The 20,744-nt window shown below is 39.7% G+C and overlaps 1 protein-coding gene across 2 annotated transcripts in view; it reads right to left on the bottom strand.

Annotated features, from left to right (window-relative positions):
* Positions 1-20,744, bottom strand: part of ASTN1 (astrotactin 1) — a 531,426-nt gene that overhangs the window by 138,620 nt on the left and 372,062 nt on the right. For both annotated transcript variants that reach the window (XM_006867074.1, XM_006867075.1), the window contains exons 12-15: positions 18,236-18,402; positions 13,961-14,155; positions 11,861-11,988; positions 1,233-1,337 (exon numbers count right to left, since the gene is read on the bottom strand). In XM_006867074.1, the coding sequence (XP_006867136.1) occupies positions 1,233-1,337; positions 11,861-11,988; positions 13,961-14,155; positions 18,236-18,402 (595 nt within the window). The remainder of the gene's footprint in view (positions 1-1,232; positions 1,338-11,860; positions 11,989-13,960; positions 14,156-18,235; positions 18,403-20,744) is intronic.

Consider the following 20,744-nt stretch of genomic DNA (forward strand, 5'->3'; position numbering starts at 1 on the left):
TGCTAACAGTTGATATGCAAAGTAACTGTGCTTGCTACACACTGGGTATGTGGATAGGGAAGAGTCTCTACTGTCATGTTTCCCCAGAATGAACAGCTGTTCTTTCTAGGTATTTTGTGTACCATTAGAGCTTCCTTTCAAAAGATGCTCAGCCAAATCTTTCTTTGCCAAGAACTCTTTAGCATTAAAAAAGTTCTGAGTCCCTTTTCATCCTATGGAAATCTTTTATATACTTATTCCATTTTCTTTCTCAATGCACAAAGCTTCACCCTTTGTAAGTATACTTTTCACACCTCTTCATATGTCCCTTAGCCTTTACCTCCCTCTTGTTAGCAGTAAAGTTCCATCTCCCTATTGATGATCCTAAGACACCTCTCCTTGTCTTACCCTCCTTTACCAACAATAGCATCTGACTTCAGTGACCACTTTATAAACTATAGCAATGCCAGACTCTTCCATAAACATCAGATCTGATACATTCGTCAAGCAATGAGTAATATTCTCCTAGCCTGTGGTGATGGGGCAGAAGAGAGATGTATGCCTATATTTAAAGAAAATTTTCCATTTGCAATTGCATATTGGACTTGCTCAATTGCTAGGAAAAAAATTTTTATAACACTAAATTGTAGCAAATACTAATAGTATAAGGGGCTTCACTGTTGCTGAGTCATTTCTTCTAAGTTTATGAGTTTAGAACTCACTAGTCGCTCTCTCTATGTATATACAGGTGTGTATGTATGCATCTGTAGCTAGGTATATATTTTTTTCTCACTTGTTCTTTAGAAACCTTAGGCTATTTTCCATATCCTCCAGCCCCCACTTTCTTGTCTTCCTCCCTTATTTCTTTCCTTATGTGAAACCTCTACAATATGCTCTAGGCGCTTGGGAAACTGTATTCTGTCAATACATTAACACCCTGTTTCTGCATATTCTTTGCATACACGGGATGAGCCCAGAACACTTGATAAAACCAGTGTTTATCTTTAGTGGTTCCAACCTTGCCCTTTCCACTTCTTCAATAATCCAAGATAAAACTTATAATTTACACCTGGAACAGGATCTAGTTCCTGCCAACTGTTCTTACGAGTGATTCTGAGTGAACACATATGTATCTTATGGATTAGCTGTATTTTAGGCTGTGTCCATAACCTAGGGATAAAAAGGTTGCTCCAGTGGAGAGGAGTCCCGAGCCCCAGGAGCAGGGGGGCAAGAGAGCATGCTACGGTACTCACCCTGAGAGACAGTCACTTGGTTGAGCTTGATGTGGTACATCACAGAGCGTACCTTCCAGTGTTGTAACACAGGGTATCCGGACACCTCGCTGAAGTTGACCATCCCTGGAAACAGAGGAGACACCATGCTTAGTGTGCCAGGTAGAGCCACACACGCCAAATCTGAAACTGTGCCTGATGCTATTAGGTTGGGGACTGTCATTGTGAGAAAATGATGAAGTGTTCTTTGATGGAGAGAATTTCTGGAGACATAGTAACAATAGCTATCATTCATTGAAACCTTACTCTGTGCCAGGCATTTTGCTTACCACTTTGCATATATTAACTCATCTAATCCTTGTGGGGTAAGTGTTATTATTTCCAATTTTTAATGAGGAAACAGGGGCCATGAGAGGGGGTTATAGACAGGTCCTTTGTTCTGTAGTACTAGGATGGGATTCAGCTATGTCTGAGTCCAGAGCTGGGCCTCGTAACCATTCTATCATATCCCATAATGAATTTTTATTCAAACTCTTGGCTTCCTGCAACATACCACATATTTACTTGATTTCAATTCTTGGGATAATTGGCTCAGCTCATGTATCTGTTAACAGTGATTTCTGTGTTCCATGTAACTGATTGCTGTCTGGTATTTCAGTTTTAATTACTCTGAGGCTGACACTGCTCATTTCTTCCATGTCGGGAAGGACAGTGCCAGGGTGACTAAGTCATCAAGGAGCTGGGACAGCCATGCACTGAGTGCCATCTATGTGACAGGCAGTGTGATAAGCACTTCACTTTATGGGCCTCCCTTTTACCGATGGGCAAACTGAGGTTCTGACAAGTTACGTTACTTGCCCAAGGTCGCTCTTAATAAACACATCCTCAGAGACCTTTAGAGATGGGATGAATGGGCTAATCTTACTACCTCAGAGAAAGTGAATTGTATTTGAATTCTGGACATTACTATATATATATATGAAATGTTACAGAAACAAAGTAATTAGGTGACAGAAAATAAAAATAAATCACCTGGCTAACTTTAGAAAACCAATTTTAGCTTCGTTTCTATGCCTAAGGATTGTATGTGTAAATTATAGAAATAAATGCATATAGTGTGTATGTGAACATATAGAAGTTTATATATATAAATATAAAGGTAATGTAAATTGTTGTTGTTAAGTGACGTTGAGTCAGTTCTGACTCACAGAGACCCTGTATAGGGTTTCTGAGGAGCAGCTGGTGAGTTTGAACTGCCGGCCTTGTGGTTGAAAGCAACTGTGAAGTCCAGCACATTAACCCACAGTGCCACACCAGAACTCCAGTGTGTATAATGAATATATATATGTTGGTTTTAGCTTGGTTACGTGCTACGGAGCCGGTTCCAACTCATAGCGACCCTGTACAGGATTTCCGAGGCTGTAAATCTTTATAGGAGCAGAAAGCCTCATCTTTCTCCCGTGGAACAGCTGGTAGTTTCAAATTGCCGATCTTGAGGTTAGCAGCCCAATCCATAACCATTATATTTTGTTTTTAAATCTGACATTTTGAACCTTGTTTTCTAAAGGATAAATCAACAAATATAATACCTAAATGGATGGAGATAGGGCATAATTGTCAAGGTTGATTAAATTACTGAAGTATCATATTTTAATTTCTGCATGAATTACATGAGAATAATTATAGGTAAGGCAAAAAGATGAAATGTTAGGACTAATGCTTAGTAAATCGACTGTTTACATTATATCTCAGGCAATCAAAGGTATGGAACTGGAAACTAAGAGAAGGTTACCAGTACTTTTTTCTTTTTTAATTTTCTTCTTTAAAGGCAGTAACCTTTTCAAGAAAATATTGACATTGTCAAGGATTTCATTTTACTTGATTCCACAATCAACATCCATGGAAGCAGCAGTCAAGAAATCAAACAATATATTGCTTTAGTCAAGTCTGCTGCCTAAGACCTATTTAAAGTGTTAGAGCAAAAATGCACTTTGAGGACTAAGGTATGCCTGACCCAAGTCATTGTATTTTCAATGACTTCATATGCATGGGAAATCTGGAAAATCAATAAGGAAGATCAAGAAAAGCACTGATGCCTTTGAATTATGGTATTGGTGAAGGAGAATATTAAATAAAGCATGAACTACCAGAAGAAAGGAGTCCTGGTGTGGTGCTATGGGTTAATGCACCAGACTGCAAAGCCATTTGAACTGCAGGGTCGGCAGTTCAAATTCACCAGCTGCTCCTCGGAAACCCTATACAGGGTTGCTATGGGTCAGAACCGACTCGATGGCACTTCATAACAACAACAACAACCAGAAGAATGACCAAATCTCTCTTGGAAGAAGATGCTCTTTAGAATAGAGGATGGGGAGACTTTTTCTCATGTACTTTGGACATGAGAACCAAATCCCTGGAGAAGGACATTATGCTTGGTAAAGTAGAGGGTCAGTAAAAAAGAGGACCATCCTCAACAAGATTGATTGGCACAATGGCCTCAACTATGGGCTCAAACACAGCAAGGTTGTGAGGATGGTGAAGGACAGGCTAGTGTTTCCTTCAGTTGTACAAAGGGTCTCTATGAGTTGGTCTCGATTGAGGCATCTAACAACAGCAATAAAAAGTTTTGCAATGACAATCATCCTACTAAATAGTTGGACTTTTAATCTTTATTCTAACATCAAAAGCATACTAATGGAATTCTACCTTTATAAGTTTAAGACTCTAGCCACAAACATCAAACGTGCCTTTCATTTATGTTTGAGATGTTTGCTATATGGAATCATTCTACATAACATGAACTCTTATGTAAGCTCATTAGCTTTGCTCTTGTTTTGAAAAGTCTATTAGTGAAAAAGAGCATGCATAATAAATGAAGACTTTCAACTTATTAGGAAAAGATGACTTTAATTGAATTGTGTCCTAGCAGGAAAAGAAATCAGGCAGCCAAAGTTCTACTGCTGTCCATGTTACTGCAGGAGGTGGTTCAGGCTGGAGGTCACAGTGATCTGAGTGTCCCTGCTCTCACTACATGGCTAGGGACTTTGGAGCGTCCATTTGTTTCATCTGTAAAATAAGGGATTGCTGTTATTGTGAGCTGCCATCAAGTTGATCCCTGACTTATGGCAATCCCATGCACAATAGAAGGAAATGCAGTCTTGCACCAGCCCCATAATCCCTTACAGATGGAACCATTGTGATCCATTTGTGTTTCATGTACTAAGTTTTGGAACTAGATCATTAGGTCTTTTTCCTATTCTGTTTTAGTCTGGAAGCTCCCCTGAAATTTGTTCAACATCAGAGCAACACACAAGCCTCCACTGACAGATAGGCAGTGGATGCACTGGTCTGGAACCAAACATATCTTTTGCATGGAAAGTGAGAAATCTAACTGGCAGGGGTCATATTAATCAAGGAATTGAAATAAAGAAATAAGACGACGGGGGACCCTGCGCATGAAATGCTCATTGTTCTAGCAAAGCGACAATGAGTGTCTCCTTGGATGGCAAAGCCACAAGGGAAAACTCTATGCAAAGGCCCTTAGTTATTTTTTCTCTTTTTCTCGACTCCTTCTCTGATTTATTCATGATTTTATGAGTATCCCTTTATTTGAGATTTTGACTCTCCTACACTTTAGTATATTTTTATTAAAAGTTAGAAGCCATATTTTAGCTACATTTATTCTACTTGTAATCATAGGTCATTTTATTTCTTATATTAACAATGTTCTTAAGACTACTAGGAGACAGGATTTGCCAGTTAAACTATTACCAACTTAGGTTTAGTGATTATAAACATTCGTCCTTGTAACCTTAGTTCAAGACAATAAAGGATTCTTAAAAGCAACTAGACCATGAATAAGGGCTATGGGTACATACAGATACGTAAATAAAAAGTCTAAGTTAGATGTTCTTAGATTGATAATTAGCAGAATAGGGAAGTTGTTTTCATGGCCTCAGTTTTGTAGATGTCCTGATAAGTGATGTTTTTGTAGGCTATAAACAGATAGTGTATGGAGGAAGTTAATGAAGAATAATTGCACCCGACAACTAAGATTGATAATTTAACAAGACTTAGCAGAAAGAGGTTAAGAACCATATGTAAAGGTTAACTTGTTCCTCAGAGATTTATGTAGGAACAAATGTTTAACCAAAACGTTACAAGAAAGCAGCATGTCAAGTATGCTTTGATGTAATGTTTCTTTGATGTAACTTCTTGTCCCTGATGTAAACCTAAGGGTCGTAAACCATGAAGAATGTGCCCCCAGAATAGATTGTACTTTGAAGACATTGATTGCTATGAAAGCAATGCTCTATTTTTTTTGTAATGGTATATAAGGGGGTTGTAAGATAGAATAAAGAGAGAAGATCTTGAATTCATCACGACCTATCGACTCTGTGTGATTTCTTTTCACCAACGCCACATCCCCCTTCGGAACCCTTGAATAAGTCTGCTGAGGCTGGTCCCCAGCATCTAACCCTAAACCAACACTGTCTCCAAATTAGAGAAGTGCTGTGATAATCTCTTGCCTTTTTTTCAGTTCTGTGATTCTAATCAGGCATAAATATTTATAGTCTTGAAAATCCTATATAGGGTCACTATGAGTTGGAATCTGAGTTGGAATGGTACTGACTTTGAGCTTGGCAGCTAAATGTTTCAATTTTCATGTCTGTAAAGTGAGAATCATGGTATTCAAGCCTACCTACTTGACAGGTCGGCTTTGGGAACAAAATAAAGAAATGGGTATGAAAGCACTTTCAGAAATGGTAACGCACCATACATATGCATTTCCATAATGCTGGAGTCTCATCTCTTTCTCATCACCCTTAACCTGTAACTTAACATTTATTTCTTAATTAGTGCTTTCATTTAGCTTCCCAGACTTTAGTTCAGAACAAAGGAGGGGATAAAGAATAAAGGAACAATCAAGGACTGGGGATAAGGATGACTGCCCCACATTCATCCAAGATGAGCCAAGAAGAACACCATCACTTAACTGCTAAACAATTTCCCTGGTTGTATTTATGCTGTACTATACTGAAGAAAACAGTTACATAACTGTTAATGCTTGGGAAATGTTGTTCTGTGCCCACTTACAGATAATATTTCCATTAGTTAAAAAGAAAAAAAGGACATTTTAAAAACTATCTTTTCTAGCTGAGTCATATGATTCTTTCTTAGTGTGCCCTTGACATGCAGCCAGCTTTAGTTTTTATTTTATTTTATTATTATTTGGGGGCACATTTCTGAATGACTCCATTTCAAGCAAAATATCACTGCTTATGTTTTCTTGAGAAAGAACATTATTATTATTATTTTAAATAAGCCTGAACAGAACTTACATGCAATCTGATAGGAAGGAGAGAAGAAGAGAAGGAAGGTATAGTTCTGTTATTTTATTTGAAATCTCAGGGGTATGTAATACCCCCCAAGTGCTAAAAATTAGGAGACTGCTTCCTTTGGATGAAGTGCAAGTTTCAAAGACCTGAGATCTCAAAGTCTTCAAAGGGTTCAGTGAATGTGACCCCCAGCAGACCTTACAACTATGGCCAGAGAGCCTCCTTTGTCTTCCTTAGCTTGCTCTGGACATCTTTCTTTTTCACACCTTATCACTTCATAAAGGACAGAATGCTTAACTGTGATTTTGATGGAGAACAAAGCAATCAGCAAGATAAAACACAGAGATAAATATTTTTCAGTGAGTTTGGCAAACCAGTAATTCTGTAGGACAGAAATGGATGTTATGTGTTTTTAAAAAATTTTTTAAAAAAAGCTCTAGTTAAATAGGGATTGCTGGGTTAAATAAAGTGAAATGGATTACTTTATTAGAGGGTTTCTCTGAACCTTGTTTATGCAAAGTGTTGCAAATCACTGAAAGAATACCATATAGAGTTTTTCCAAATGTGTTTGAAAAAACAGAACCTATTTAATAACGGAACATTAGTTTTTCATGAAAAAACACACTTTTGAAAATGATGACATAGAAGATTTTGAAGATCACTTCAACTCTAAAATCCTCTAGGCTTGCAGGTTTTTGGGAATTATGACCTATATATAAAATAGTACATAAGAAGCTCTGGTAGTGTAGTGGATTACGAGCTGAGATGCTAACCGAAAGGACAGCATTAGAATCTACCAGCTGTTCCGCGGGACAAAGATGAGGCTTTCTGCTCCTGTAAAGATTCACAGCCTCAGAAACCCTGTACACGGTCTCTATGAGTCAGAAACAACTCCACGGCACACCATCACCACCACTAGCAAATAGCCCATGATATGAGATGTACTTTATGACTCCCAGGAAAGTTATAATTAAAATGTTACCACAATGTAAAGAATTGTTAATATGGAAAACCAATTTCTTTTCAGTCATTTCTTTAACAGATTCTTGTTTTCTTCTTGCTATTCCAATAACCTTTATAATAAGCCCAATCTTTCCTAACACTGATGGAAATGTATGGTGTAACTGGCCCCATGTCTTCATCAAAGTAGGTTGAAAGTAAAGGTTGGGTAGAGAAGTGATCAGATTACGCTGAGCTGCCTTTACATTTTCAAGGATGCTCCACTTTACTGCCTCAAGATTATGATAAATGGAAGTGTCCCTTTTGATCATTCCTATGCTTCCTTTTGTAGAAGTCAAATTAGAGTCAGTCCAAGGGCATAGGGGAGAAAGGAGTTTCTGCTGCAAAAGAGGATCCAATTTGGTCTCTTCCTTATTGTAGAATAAGCACTGGACTGCTAACTCCAAGGCTGGAAGTTCAAACCCACCAGCTGCTCCACAGAAGGAAAATGAGCCTGATCCAGTAAAGGTTTATAGCCTCAGAAACCCTATCTAGGGTGCTATGAGTCAGAATTGACTTGATGACAGTGGGGTGGTGGTGGTTATGTGCTGTGGAGTCGGTTCCTACTCACAGCAACCCTGCGCAGCATTTCTGAGGTTGTAAATTTTTACAGGAGCAAAAAGCCTCATCTTTCTCCCGAGGAACAGCTGGTAGTTTCGAACTGGTGACCTTGCGGTTCGCAACCAGATATATAACTGGTAGGTCCTTATTTTCAAAGCAGTAGATTCAAATGCATGCTCTTCTGATGTTTCCCAAATCTCCCCATCCACTCTTCCCCAAAAGACTCAAGTAGCATGCAGGGCCACTCAGGGTGTTCTCCTACCTTGGTGATCATGTTATGCCCAGAATTCAGTGTCCCCAAAGACCACCCAGGAGCCGTGTACTGATGCAAATACATAAGGGAAGTTTAATCAAGCTCGAGCCAGGTCTCTAACCTTATCCGATGCATCGGAATAGGGAAAGAGCCCTGAATTCATTGTCTGCAGGGTTTTTATAGAGTTTTCAAACAGCTCAGGTTTCTCAGCTTTACAATCTTTGGATTGGTTAACAATTGGCAAAGTATAAGATGTTACACTTTAATTGGTCAGGACTGGTGGTCTTTGTTCTTAGGCTAGGGTAAAGGAAAACATCTGGCCTCTGGCCTTGAGCTGCCTGGCTATTTATACATATATCATTTTCTTGGAGCTAGAGGACGTGTTCAGGCTAATGTACAGAATGGAGATTGACCTTGTCTCTGGAGGGAACTAAATCAGAGGCCTTGTCTATTTAAAATGCTTTCCTGAGCCTGACTAAAGTTTAGTCAAGCAGTCTCTAGGTAGGCAAAATCAGGAAAAATCAGTTTGGTCCTTACAATCACTACCTCCACAATAAGTTACAATGTGAGAGACAGATGTCCTGGTGGATCTTTAAATAGAGGTCAAGTGATTATTACTCTATTTGTATGTACCCTCATACACCTCCTTTACAAAGCATTTTACGTAATGCATGGGAAGTTTTCTCTCAGCAAATGATTGTGGGACTAGACTCCCCAAGGCCAGAGATGTAGGCCAAAGGGATGTGGTCAGAGGCCTCATTTTAATTTTTTCAGTTTGGGTGCGTGTGTGTGCCAGTGGATGTAAGAAGTTTTTAAAGAGATTTATCCTGGCCTGGAATTGTTTTCTCTTTTGCTCCTCCTTCTCTGTCTCCTACAGGGAAAATACTATTCAGTTTGCTTGAACTATCATATTATTTTCTTGTATGTTTTGTATAATTATTTATTTAACAAGCAAATATCCTATTGTGTGCAAAGATTTGTTCTAAAACTTTATAAAGATTTATTTATCCTTCATTATCAATTCTATGAAGAAGAAGTACAATTATACCTCAAAGATATTGTAAGTTTAGATCCAGACCACCATAATAAAGCAGTTTTCACAATAAAGTAATTTACATGAAGTCTTTGATTTCATAGTGCATATAAAAGGAGCTCTGGTAATGGAGTGGTTACGAGTTGGGTTGCTAACCTCAAGGTCAGCAGTTCAAAACTACCAGCTGCTCTGCAGAAGAAGGATGAAGTTCTCTGCTCCCGTAAAGATTTACAGCCTTTGAAACCCTATACAGGTTGCTAAGAGTCAGAACCGACTTCATGGCACACCACCACCAAAACCAGTACATATAAAGGACTCCTTGCATGGCACCATAGGATCAGCACTGGTTTGCTAACCACAGGTCAGCGGTTCAAACCCACCAGCTACTCCTTGGAAACTCGATATGGTTCACTTTGAGTTGGAATCAACTCAATGGCACTTAACAACAACATTAATAACAAGTGCATATAAAGGAGTCTTGCTGAGGGTTGTAGGATAAGCACTGAACTGCTAACAACAAGGTCAGTATTCAAGCCCACCAGTTGCTCCTGGTAAAACCTATACAGCAGGAATGGGGAACCATTTTTTTTTTGCAGGGGGCCATTTGAGTATAACATCATTTGCAGGCCATTATAAAATTATCAACTTAAAAATTAGCCTGCTATATTTGGTCAAACATTTAATTAATTTGTCCCTAATGTGATGGCTATTGTAGGATAAGCACTGGACTGCGAACCACATGGTTGTACACAGGGTCGCTATAAGTTGGAGCCAACTTGATGGCACTCAACAACATGATGGCTGGACTGTGGTTGCTTGGCAGGGCCAGACCAAATGACTGTGGGGCCTGACATTCTCCATTCCTGCTATACAGGGTCACCTTGAGTTGGAACTGATCAAAGGCACTTAAAACCAACAATAGCAACAAGTGCATACAAAGGGACCCTCGGGGCACTGCAGGGTAACCACTGGACTTGCTAACCAGGAGGTTAGCAATTCAAACCCACCAACTACTTCATGGAGAAAGATGAGGCCTTCTGCTTTCATAAAGATTTACACCCTGGGGAACCCTGTATGAGTCAGAATTAGCTTGATGGTATTGGGTTTGCTTATGTTTTAGTGCATGTAAAACTTATACTCACTCTATACTGTAGACCATTAAGTGTGCAATAGCATTATGAAAATGTTTTTAAGTATTGTGAGAATTACCAAACTGTGACAGAGACATGAAGTGAGCATGTGCTGTTTGTTAAAAGGGGGAGGATAGACTCGCTCGACACAGAGTTGCCACAAGGCACCATTTATTTATTTATTAAAAAAGTAATAATCAGTGACTTGCAGAAAAGCAATGTATAATAAAACAAGATATGCCTGTATTGCTATTGTTGTTGATACTCACTTTTACAGGAAAAACTCACTGGGCCACAGAAGCTAGGTAAATTTCCTAAGTTCCTACAGCCAACAAGGAGTGGATCTCAGCTCTCAGGTTGCAGAGTCTATTAATGACCATGCTGTAGTGCGTTGGACAGACCTACTTCTAATCCCAGTCAGGTCTAAACTGAAATTTTAACTATAACTTGGTATCTTGGAGAGGATACCTTAAACTTAATCCATTCATTAAGAAAGGAAGAAGAAAAAGGAGGAAGGAAGATATGAATGAGAAAATGAGAGGAGTTATGGAGAAATAAGCAAAGCCAACTATGGAACTGCTTTACAGTAAGTGATACTGAGTCCCAGTTGGTTACATCTAATACGTTCATGGGACAGTTGAAGTCCAGGAGATGCTAACTGGGGGACTTTGGAAAAATAAATATTCCCTTAGGTTTCTGTCTTTTCCAACCAAAGCCAGATCTTGGTTTTATGATGAGCTCAGAGGGACAGTCACTGGGTGCAAAACAACACTGAGAACAGGCATGACAACCCTCATCTTATGGGGAGTGACCATTTGACCCAGAGCGACTACGTGGTCCATGCCACACAGCTAGAAAGTACCAGAGCCAAGATTCAAAAACAGGTTTGTTTGACAGCAAAGCTGTATCATTTTCGGCTCCCTTACACCGCTCCCTAAGATCTTGTCAGGGAACCCAAGAGTAGTAATGATAAACATGTAGGATATAATAACAATTCATTATCTCTCTATACCTCTACATTCCCTAATATCGCCAAGAACTCTGAACTCTTACACATCTATTTTTCTCATTTGTTTTCAAAGCATCCCTGTGAGATTAGCAAGGAAAGGTATTATTATGACCATTTTTGCCAATGACTACATAATAATATTGACAATTTTACTGATAAATTATCTTATTAGTGCTTAGTTTTATGACTGAGCTTTTATCACGGATCAAGGAAATCACTGGTTTAGAAACTAAAATAAACACAAGGTCAAGAGTCGTGATTTAATGAAACCATAGGGAGCTGCCTGTTTTATGCTGGTTACTTAAGGGTGGGGAGGTTCACTCACCAGTCAGGAAGTCTGGGTCAGGCATGGGTTCCGATATTTCCTCAAGGCACTGATTCTCCAGTGGGACAGTGGCAACCACAAGGCCGTCAGGCAATTGCTGGTCTAAACCTCGAGCAAAGTTGCTTTGCCTGGAAACAGGAACACATCTTCATTATCTAAGTATTCAAGTAAACCTCACCCCTTGGTTGATAATCTAGATCTTAATCCAGAATGTGTAACTCATTTCTGAACCACAATGTTTCCATCACCCTCAACCCCATTCAATGTACATGTCTACAGTAAGAGACACATATGGGAGGTAGGGTGAAGACAGGGGAAATGAGTAATGAGCCAGCTGAAAAGATTTACTCAAAGGATAGAGAATATTCTCCCCTTCCACATTTGCTTCCCTGTTCAACTCCCTGAATCCCTCTTCACTCTCATTTCTGGGCTACAGTGAAGGATTCAAGCACCATTCCACCACAGGATTCATTATGACATCTCATGTCTTGCCTTTAGCAAACAAATTCCCAGGCTAAAAGTGCAAATATTAGTAAAGTCTCTTGTCTGTGACAGAGAAAGCATTTGATTCCAAGAACTGACTCTGAAATTGACTGTCAGTTTGCTCACAAGATTCTAGGCCTACATAGCTATCAACTTCCTTATTTTATACTGTCCTTATTTGACACCTTCCTCCTTTTTCTTCTTTCTTTCTTAAAGAACTCTAATATATTATAGCAGATAACATCATCATCATTATCTTATTTCCTGGGAAGTACTTTTTCATAGGTTCTGAGGAAGTCGTATTCAAATCTACTAAGCTAAAACAGGGACAGGATTCAAATGGAGGATTTTTTAGAAATAATCTAAGTCAGTGGTTGGGAATATTTGATGTCAAGACCCTTAAAAATACCAGAAGCTTTCAATTAGCTTTTATTTATATGGGTTATATCTATCAATATTTGTCACATTAAACAATAAAATAGAAAATGTAAACATACTGAACTTATTAGAAATAACAAAATACAATAAATGTTGACATGGTTTATGAAAAATAACATATTTTCTCTTCAAAAACTGGCAAGAAGAGTGGCATTATTTCACATATTGTGCAAACTTTTAAACATCTGGCTTAATACAAGACAAATGAAGTTTCACATCTGCATTCAATTTATTACAAATTTATGTAAAGTTTAAAAGGGAAATTCATTCTACCTAGCTGGAAAAGGTAGAGCCTTGAAGATCCCTTGAAAATATCTCCAGGACCCTCAGTGATCCTTGGACCACACTTTGAGGAGCACTGTTTGAGACTGCGAGTCCCTGGGGAGTACACATAGTTAACTCACTTGGTTGCTAACCAAAAGGTTGGAGGTTTGACTCCACCCAGAGGATCCTTACAAAAAAGGCCTGGCAATCACCTTCCAAAAATTCAACCACTGAAAACCTTATGGAGTGCAATTCCACTCTGACACATGTGTTCTACTATGACATACATGTTCTTCTTTGATAAACATGGGGTCACCGTGAGTCAGAATCAACTTAATGGAAATTAGTATTCTGGATGCCTTATACAATGGTACTTCCACTCAGAAGGAAAATGGAAGTTGGGCATTTTGTTGTTGTTAAGCACCGTCAAGTTGGTTCTGACTCATAGCAACCCTGTATAGGGTTTCTAAGGAACGACTGATGAGCTTGAACCACTGACCTTACATTCCAAAGTGACTTTGCAGTCTGTCACATTAACCCACAGCACCACACCAGAGGTCCTGGGCATTTTTGGGGTGACTTTTATGAAAAATCTTGCAGTCCATGCATTTAGGGGTGGCAAAGTAAAAAACTCATTTAATTCTTTCCTGATTGCCCAAATGAAGCATGGTTCTGGGATTCTGGAAGGAGTGTAGACTTTGGGACAGACCATGACTTCTAGGCAGGATCACAACTGCCTTGCTCCGAGATACGAATCTTTATACAGGGTTGACTCACTATGTAACTAACAAATGCTGAATTGACAAATGGGTTATTTAGATTCTTAAAAAAAAAAACAAAAACACACACAAACTCTTCAGGGAAGAAAATTCATCAACAGCTCTGAACAATCAGTTCTGTTCCTCTGAGGTTCACCTGAATGTCCCTTTCAGCACCTGTCCAGTGGCCACTTCTTTGGAATGGTTGTTATAACCAAAGAACATTTCTCCAAACAGCGTCTGGTTCATGGGGATCTCTCTGCTTTCCCCACAGTCACCTCCCTCTGGACAGGACTCGGTGATGAGTTGGCAAGAGCGTCCATCCACACCAAGCTTGTAATCCTCAATGCACCTAAACAAAGTGGAAAACCCAAGATAAAAAATTATTCTATCACAAGCTATGGCATCAAAACACTGCTATCAATTGGGGAAAATGCCTCTAGGAGAAGGGTGGATGGTCAAAGATTATGAATATTCCAATTTGATGTAACCCCTTTATAGTTCATTTCCCCATGACTACAAATAGAGTTACTTCCATAACATGATGATACTAAATCAGTGTTCCTTTGTACATAAGTGCTTGCAGAGCTTCTGAGGGTGCTCGTTCCTTTAGTAAGTGCATAGTTTCCTAGGTAGAGTCAGGGTAACAATGATCAGATATTTGCTTACAAATGAGTTAATGCATTTAAATCCAAGACATTCTAGAATCTTTCTCAAGAACCAACTAAATGGCCAGGTCCTACATTTGTTTGGAGGGTAATCAGGCAGCAAGAGGAATGATATTGTGCTTAAGAAATTAATAACTTTCTAATCTGATCCTGTGACAAGTCAACTAAGAAATTAGAAAGATTTATTATCTCCTGGCTGTGTTCAGTTTTAATGTATCCAAACACAAGCTCAACCCATATTAACTCCCTCTCCACTCAGAGTAGCCTTCCAGAACTAAATGGAAGCTAGGTGTTCCGTGGGCACCATTAACCGAGCGCTGTCTCTTGGAATCTTCCCATTATGCATGTACTGTTACCCTAATGAAAAAGTAGTGCTAATGTTGGTAAACATGGGTTGATGACTCATAAATCATTAATTGAGCCTTATTGAGGCTCATATTGAGGAGAACATGCATTTGTTAGTTCGGGTAAGAACTGCTTCTTTGATAAAGCTATCATTTAAACAGAATATTGATTTAATTTAGGTCTCTCCTTAGAAATTTACCAGATATAGAATTTATAGATGTTGTTGACATTGAAACACAACATTTACTACCATCTACATTAATGGTTGTAATAAGATAAAACCTCTGTTTTATATTGAGGAACAAATCATTATAGTTTCAAGTACCTAAAAGCACTATTGTAATGACAATGACTGAGGTTTAATGGCTGATTTTAGGCCAGTTGATTAAAGTGTACGGGGCAGTACTTGCCTCACTGGGTGGTTGAGAAGATAAAGTGAGGTGCAACATGTAAAAAACTTACACAGTGCCTGTGGTGTTGTCAAGTGCCATCAACTTGGTTCTGACTTACAGACACCAGTATAGGGCTTCCGAGGAGTGGCTGGTGAGTTAGAACCACCAACCTTGCGATTCAAACTGACTTTGCTTATCCTACAGTGTCAAGTACATTGCAAATACTCATTTAGTATTGCCAATGTTAGTATCATCAGAGGTGCAGAGGAGCCCATTTTAATGCAGTGTGAATAGGTATGAGTAGAGCACTTTAATTATAAGTACATGCGATTCAGTTTGCCGTTATATGAACTTCAAAACAAAGACTTCTTATGGTAGGCTACAGAAAGTACCCTAGAGAGAGTTAAAAAGACATGCATACCTAATGCTGATTGAAACAGGGCAGAAAGTCCAGTTAGGAATCTACTGTATTAGTCTAGGAACAGATGTGACTGGTGACCCACAGAGGACTAGAGATTAATGACAGAGACAAGAAAGTGAAGTGGCTTCTTCTTGAGCATTCAAGTCCTGATGTGGTGCTTATAGGATAAGCACTGCACTGCTAACTACAAGGATGGCAGTTCAAACCACCAGTCACTCAAAGATAAAGATAAGGCTGTCTGCTCTCGTAAAGATTTACAGTCTCAGAAATCCTATGTAGGATCACGATGAGTCCGAATTGACTTGATGGCAGTGGGTAAAAATCTTGACACCTTCCCCTTCTACAATGTTCAGCCCCTGCCCGCCACTTGGCATTAACGGCCTGGTCTCCCTCTTACACTCTTTGAGGGCAAGGACCGCTGTAGTTTCTCCTAGATCTCTTACCTAACTTGGCTTTCTACACAAAGCAGGCACTCACCTATATGTGTATTAAATAAATCTATGTAAATTGGACTGGATTCACTCCTGTTAATGGACCGGGGTCAATAATAATAACAGCATTATAGGCAGCATTAAAATTAAGAACAAGCTTCTATTTATGAAATGAGATTATACAAGCAACAGAATATGGAAATTGCTCAATTGCAAAGAAATATAATAACATGAAATACAATAAAATAGCATCACAGCTCGACTAACTAATCGTTTCATGATTATTCAGCAAGTACTGTGTTTTAGCAATTTTCCACCTCATTTTGTTATTATAAACATTGATTTTCTTTGCAAATCTATTAGGTGTGAGGGCAGGAACGATGCCATGCATCTTTGCAGCCCTGGGGCCCACATGGTTTGTTGCATACAGTAGGCATTCTCCTGGACAGGTAGGAAGGGAGCTCCTACAATGGAGAGAGGGCACAGAGAAGAATGAGGAAGGGAGAAAGGAAAGGAGGAAGATGAAAATAAGGAAGAATAGACACATCAACCCATGGCTGTGGAAAAATGGACCTGATCTTTGTTCACTTTAGAAATATACCATCAAAGTGTCTTCTAATGTAATTATGGTAAGTGATAAAAATATAAATTTTGGGAGACTATCAGAATATTGTGGTGGTAGTTATGTGCTGTGGAGTTGGTTCCGACTCATGGTGACCCTGTACAGGGTTTCCGAGGCTGTAAATCTTTACGGGAGCAGAAAGCCTCATCTTTCTCCCGAGGAACAGCTGGTAGTTTAGAACTGCTGACCTTGCAGTTTGCATCCTGATTCGTAACCACTACGCTACCAGAGCTGGTGTGGTGCTATGGGTTAATGCACTAGACTGCAAAGCCGTTTGAACTGCAAGGTTGGCGGTTCAAGCTCACCAGCTGCTCCTTGGAAACCCTATCCAGGGTCGCTATGGGTCGGATCCAACTCGATGGCACTTAACAACAACAACAATTAGAATATTATTTAAAAAAAAAAAACAAAAAAAACTGTGAAAGTCTGAAGTCTAGTCCTAATCCACCCACCTAGCAATTCCCCAGCCTCACAGTGCATTAGTTTTCTCCTCTGTGGAATGGTGTAGCTTAGCTTGCCTGTTCCCTCACAGTTTTCCTGAGAAGAAATGAAATGGGGTGAATTTCTAAGTCTGAGAAGGAATGGCTACACAAAATACGTGGACTTTGAGGGTGGAATTTAAATATGCTTCCTCTTCTCTAAAGAGCCCTCTTTCTTTTGATAATTGATTGGTTTTATACCATTTATCCCCAACTTCTAGGCCAAAGAATTACTTCGTCACAAAATTCTTGGTTAACACAGCTCCATAAAACACAGTATGAAAAATGCTGCCCTAGGCAGGCAATGATTTGGGTAGGTAATGATTTAGGCAAACTGGGTGGTTCATTTCCCACCACAGGTAAATCCCTGAGGCTTAGTTTCCTCATCTATAAACTCTTAAGTGTTAAGTCTAGATTTTTCCTGAGGCTCCTTTCACTAACTTTTAAAAAATGCCCAGTGCTGACTTAAAAAATAAAACTGCTTTCTTCTTGGGTTTTTGTTGTTTTTTTTTTTTTAATGTGCTGGAAGGAAAACAATGTATATTTATTTTCTCATAAAAAAATGAGGTTAAACATTCTTCTCCTTAGAAACATGAAGGTAAGGTTACTACAGCAGCAGCATCTGTGCTCTTATGACATGTTTAATACAGGACAGTCTGAACTCTTATTACATCTTAGTAATTTTATTTTCTTTAATAACATGGCCTCTATAATGGTGAATTATGATATTTAGAAATGTTTTTGAAGACTGCCTTGTATAATAAAGTTTAAGAAAAGTAGAAAAACATAAAACAAAATGTTAATAGCTACTATCCTATAGTTGTTGAGTTAGAATGACAAGGATTCTGCACCTTGCTCATTTTGTTTGTTTCTCTGGATTTCAAATTTATGCAATGACTGTCTTAAATAAAAATAAATGAGTAATGTAATAAACTAAAAAAAAAAAGCTCCTCTTCTGGCCCTACTCCCTGGGTACTCAGAACCTAGGGATCATTCAGGCTTACTTTCCAAATTTAGCACTGATAATCCCTTATCTTGAAAAACACCTTTGGTGTCACTGGCACCTCTACTCACCCACAGAACATGAGGATGTTGTACAAGGCGGGGTCGTCTGGGAATGGCGCCATCTGCTGGAGGCACAGCTGCTCACAGCCTCCGTTGAAGCCATCTGAGCAGTCCACCCCGATGTGGCGGTCATAGCAGCCAGAGCTGTCCTTCATTGGGCTGAGTCCGGATGGGCACTGGCACAATCAGAAAGCATCCACATACATGTGTGAATCAGGGGATCTAGGTCTCTGGAAACCAAAATGTAACCACTGGCATCTATTTTAGCACTCAGTCATGAAACCATTACTTTGGGTAATTAACCCATGAATTTCCCTTTACACTGGTTTCCCTTTAAGAACAAGTAACCTTTTTTGATGTTTTGCTTCTTCTTCCTGGGCACAGATCATATACATTTGCATTAAAGCTGGTTCCTCCAAACAGGCTGGAAGGGAGCATTGTAGCAAGACAGCACTGTGTTGCATTGGCCTCCCAGCCCATCCTTAGGCTGGCAGAAGAGTGCAAGCAATGCGCCAGAAATAAAATGCATCAGCAGAGATTCCTTTGGGCTAGAGGAAGGGAGGACTGATGTTGAGTCTTGGTATTATATCAAAATGGATGTCCATTTTATGTCCAAAGCACTTTGCCCTTGTTGATACAAGGCAGTAGTATTAGGGGGAATGAGTTTAGCAAGGGTTTCCAGCCTGAAGGAAGATGTTGACTTTCTCATTGACCTTAGAGAAAGGTTTGACGGCACACATAGTGGGAGCAGCCATATTTATTACAGCAGCCCTTGGAAAGACATGCAGGGGAAGTCACCTGCCACTGAATGAGCATCCACAGGTACTGCAATTGCATCTGTACTTGATTCCCTGTCGCTTGTTGTTGTTAAGTGCTGTGGAGTTGGTTCTGACTCATAACGACCCTGTACAGGGTTTCCGAGGCTGTAAATCTTTACAGGAACAGAAACCCACATCTTTTTCTCACGGAACAGCTAGGAGTTGTGAACTGCTGACCCTGAGGTTCGCAGCCCGATTCGTAACCACTACGCTACCAGAGCTCCTTCCTCGTCATTTAGACATTGTTAATATGAGACATTTAGCTTTTCTGCACTATTGTTTCCTCAATAATCCTTTTAGGAATAGCAAGAAAGGTGAGACTCTAAGAAGAGATGTCAGATTCTGGAGAAGGCAAAAGGACTCATTGAGCGATAATAATATCTAACACACAATACTTCTTATGCCAGGCAATGACCTCACTAATTTATATTAACTCATTTAACACCTACAACAGCCCTAGGAAGAAGTAACAGGGTCATTCTCATTTTACATATGATGAAACTGGGGCCCAGAGACGAACTTTCTACAATTTGCTAATCATACAGGGCCTTGCTTGGGACCTGGAGTCCATGACTTAGCTTCCTCACCATTAGTTTACAGTAGTCTTCTACACCATCCCTGTTGCCTGTTGCCGTTAAGTCGATTCCTATTCATGGCAATCCCATGTATACCAGCATAGAATTGTACTCTATGGACTTTCTAACAGCCTATCTTTCAGAAGTAGATTACAGGCCTTTCTTCTGAAGGAGCCTCTGGGTGGACTTGAACCTCTAACCTTCTGGTTAGCAACTGAGTACGTTAATGCTTGTACCACCCAGGGATTCCACCATGTATTGAGTTGTTACCAGGAGCCAGATACTCTGCTAAGTGCTTTAGGTATTCCTTCTCACATCAACCTATGCTACCTTCATTTAATAGGTAAGGAACCCATTAATATTGCCAATTAATCACAAACTCCTCACTACATTGGGCTCTCTTTAATAGTGGAAGGCTTTTGGACACCCTGCCTCTTTTGTCTGTGCAACAGATTCTAACATTTTCTCTAGAGCTGATTCCTCCAAATAGGCTGGAAGCGGGTAAGTAGCTTGCCCTGGGTCAAGCAGCTAGAATGTGGCAGAGCTGGGGGTCTGTTCAGATCTGATTCCAAAGACTGAGTCTTTAAGTGCTATACGAAGGTTGTGGGTCAGTGCTAAACTGTTGAGGATTGTCTCCCACCCACAACCATACTTGACTAGCTTTGCCTTTTGGATTTCTGGTGTGGCTCTGTAGGATTCACCCTGGACTTCAAAGTACAAGGTCAACAGTTCAAACCCACCAGCTCTTTCTTGAAAACCCTAGACAGGGTCGCTATGAGTTGGAACCGAAACAATAGCACTTAACAACAACATGCATAGATTGTCAGCATTCTAACTACAAGACATCTTCAAAACAAAACTAAACTTTCAAAGCTCATTGAAACACAGTGTTCAACACCTCCCCTCTTGCCTTGCTCGTTCTCTTTGCTGCCAAGCTCTTTGGCCTAGTAGTCCAGAGCTGCCGCAGGTGTGCCTCTGAAAACTCGCCTCTTCTCCCTCCCCACTTCCCAATCAAAGATCACAGCGGGATGTGCACTGTTTGCTGACACTAATTCTGCAATTTCCCAAACAAATGGCCCCCTGTGGGTCTGCCAGGAACCCAGCCTGGTCCATCCCCTTTCTCCC

Source organism: Chrysochloris asiatica, unplaced genomic scaffold, assembly GCF_000296735.1.
Source record: "Chrysochloris asiatica unplaced genomic scaffold, ChrAsi1.0 scaffold00100, whole genome shotgun sequence".
Taxonomy (NCBI): domain Eukaryota; kingdom Metazoa; phylum Chordata; class Mammalia; order Afrosoricida; family Chrysochloridae; genus Chrysochloris; species Chrysochloris asiatica.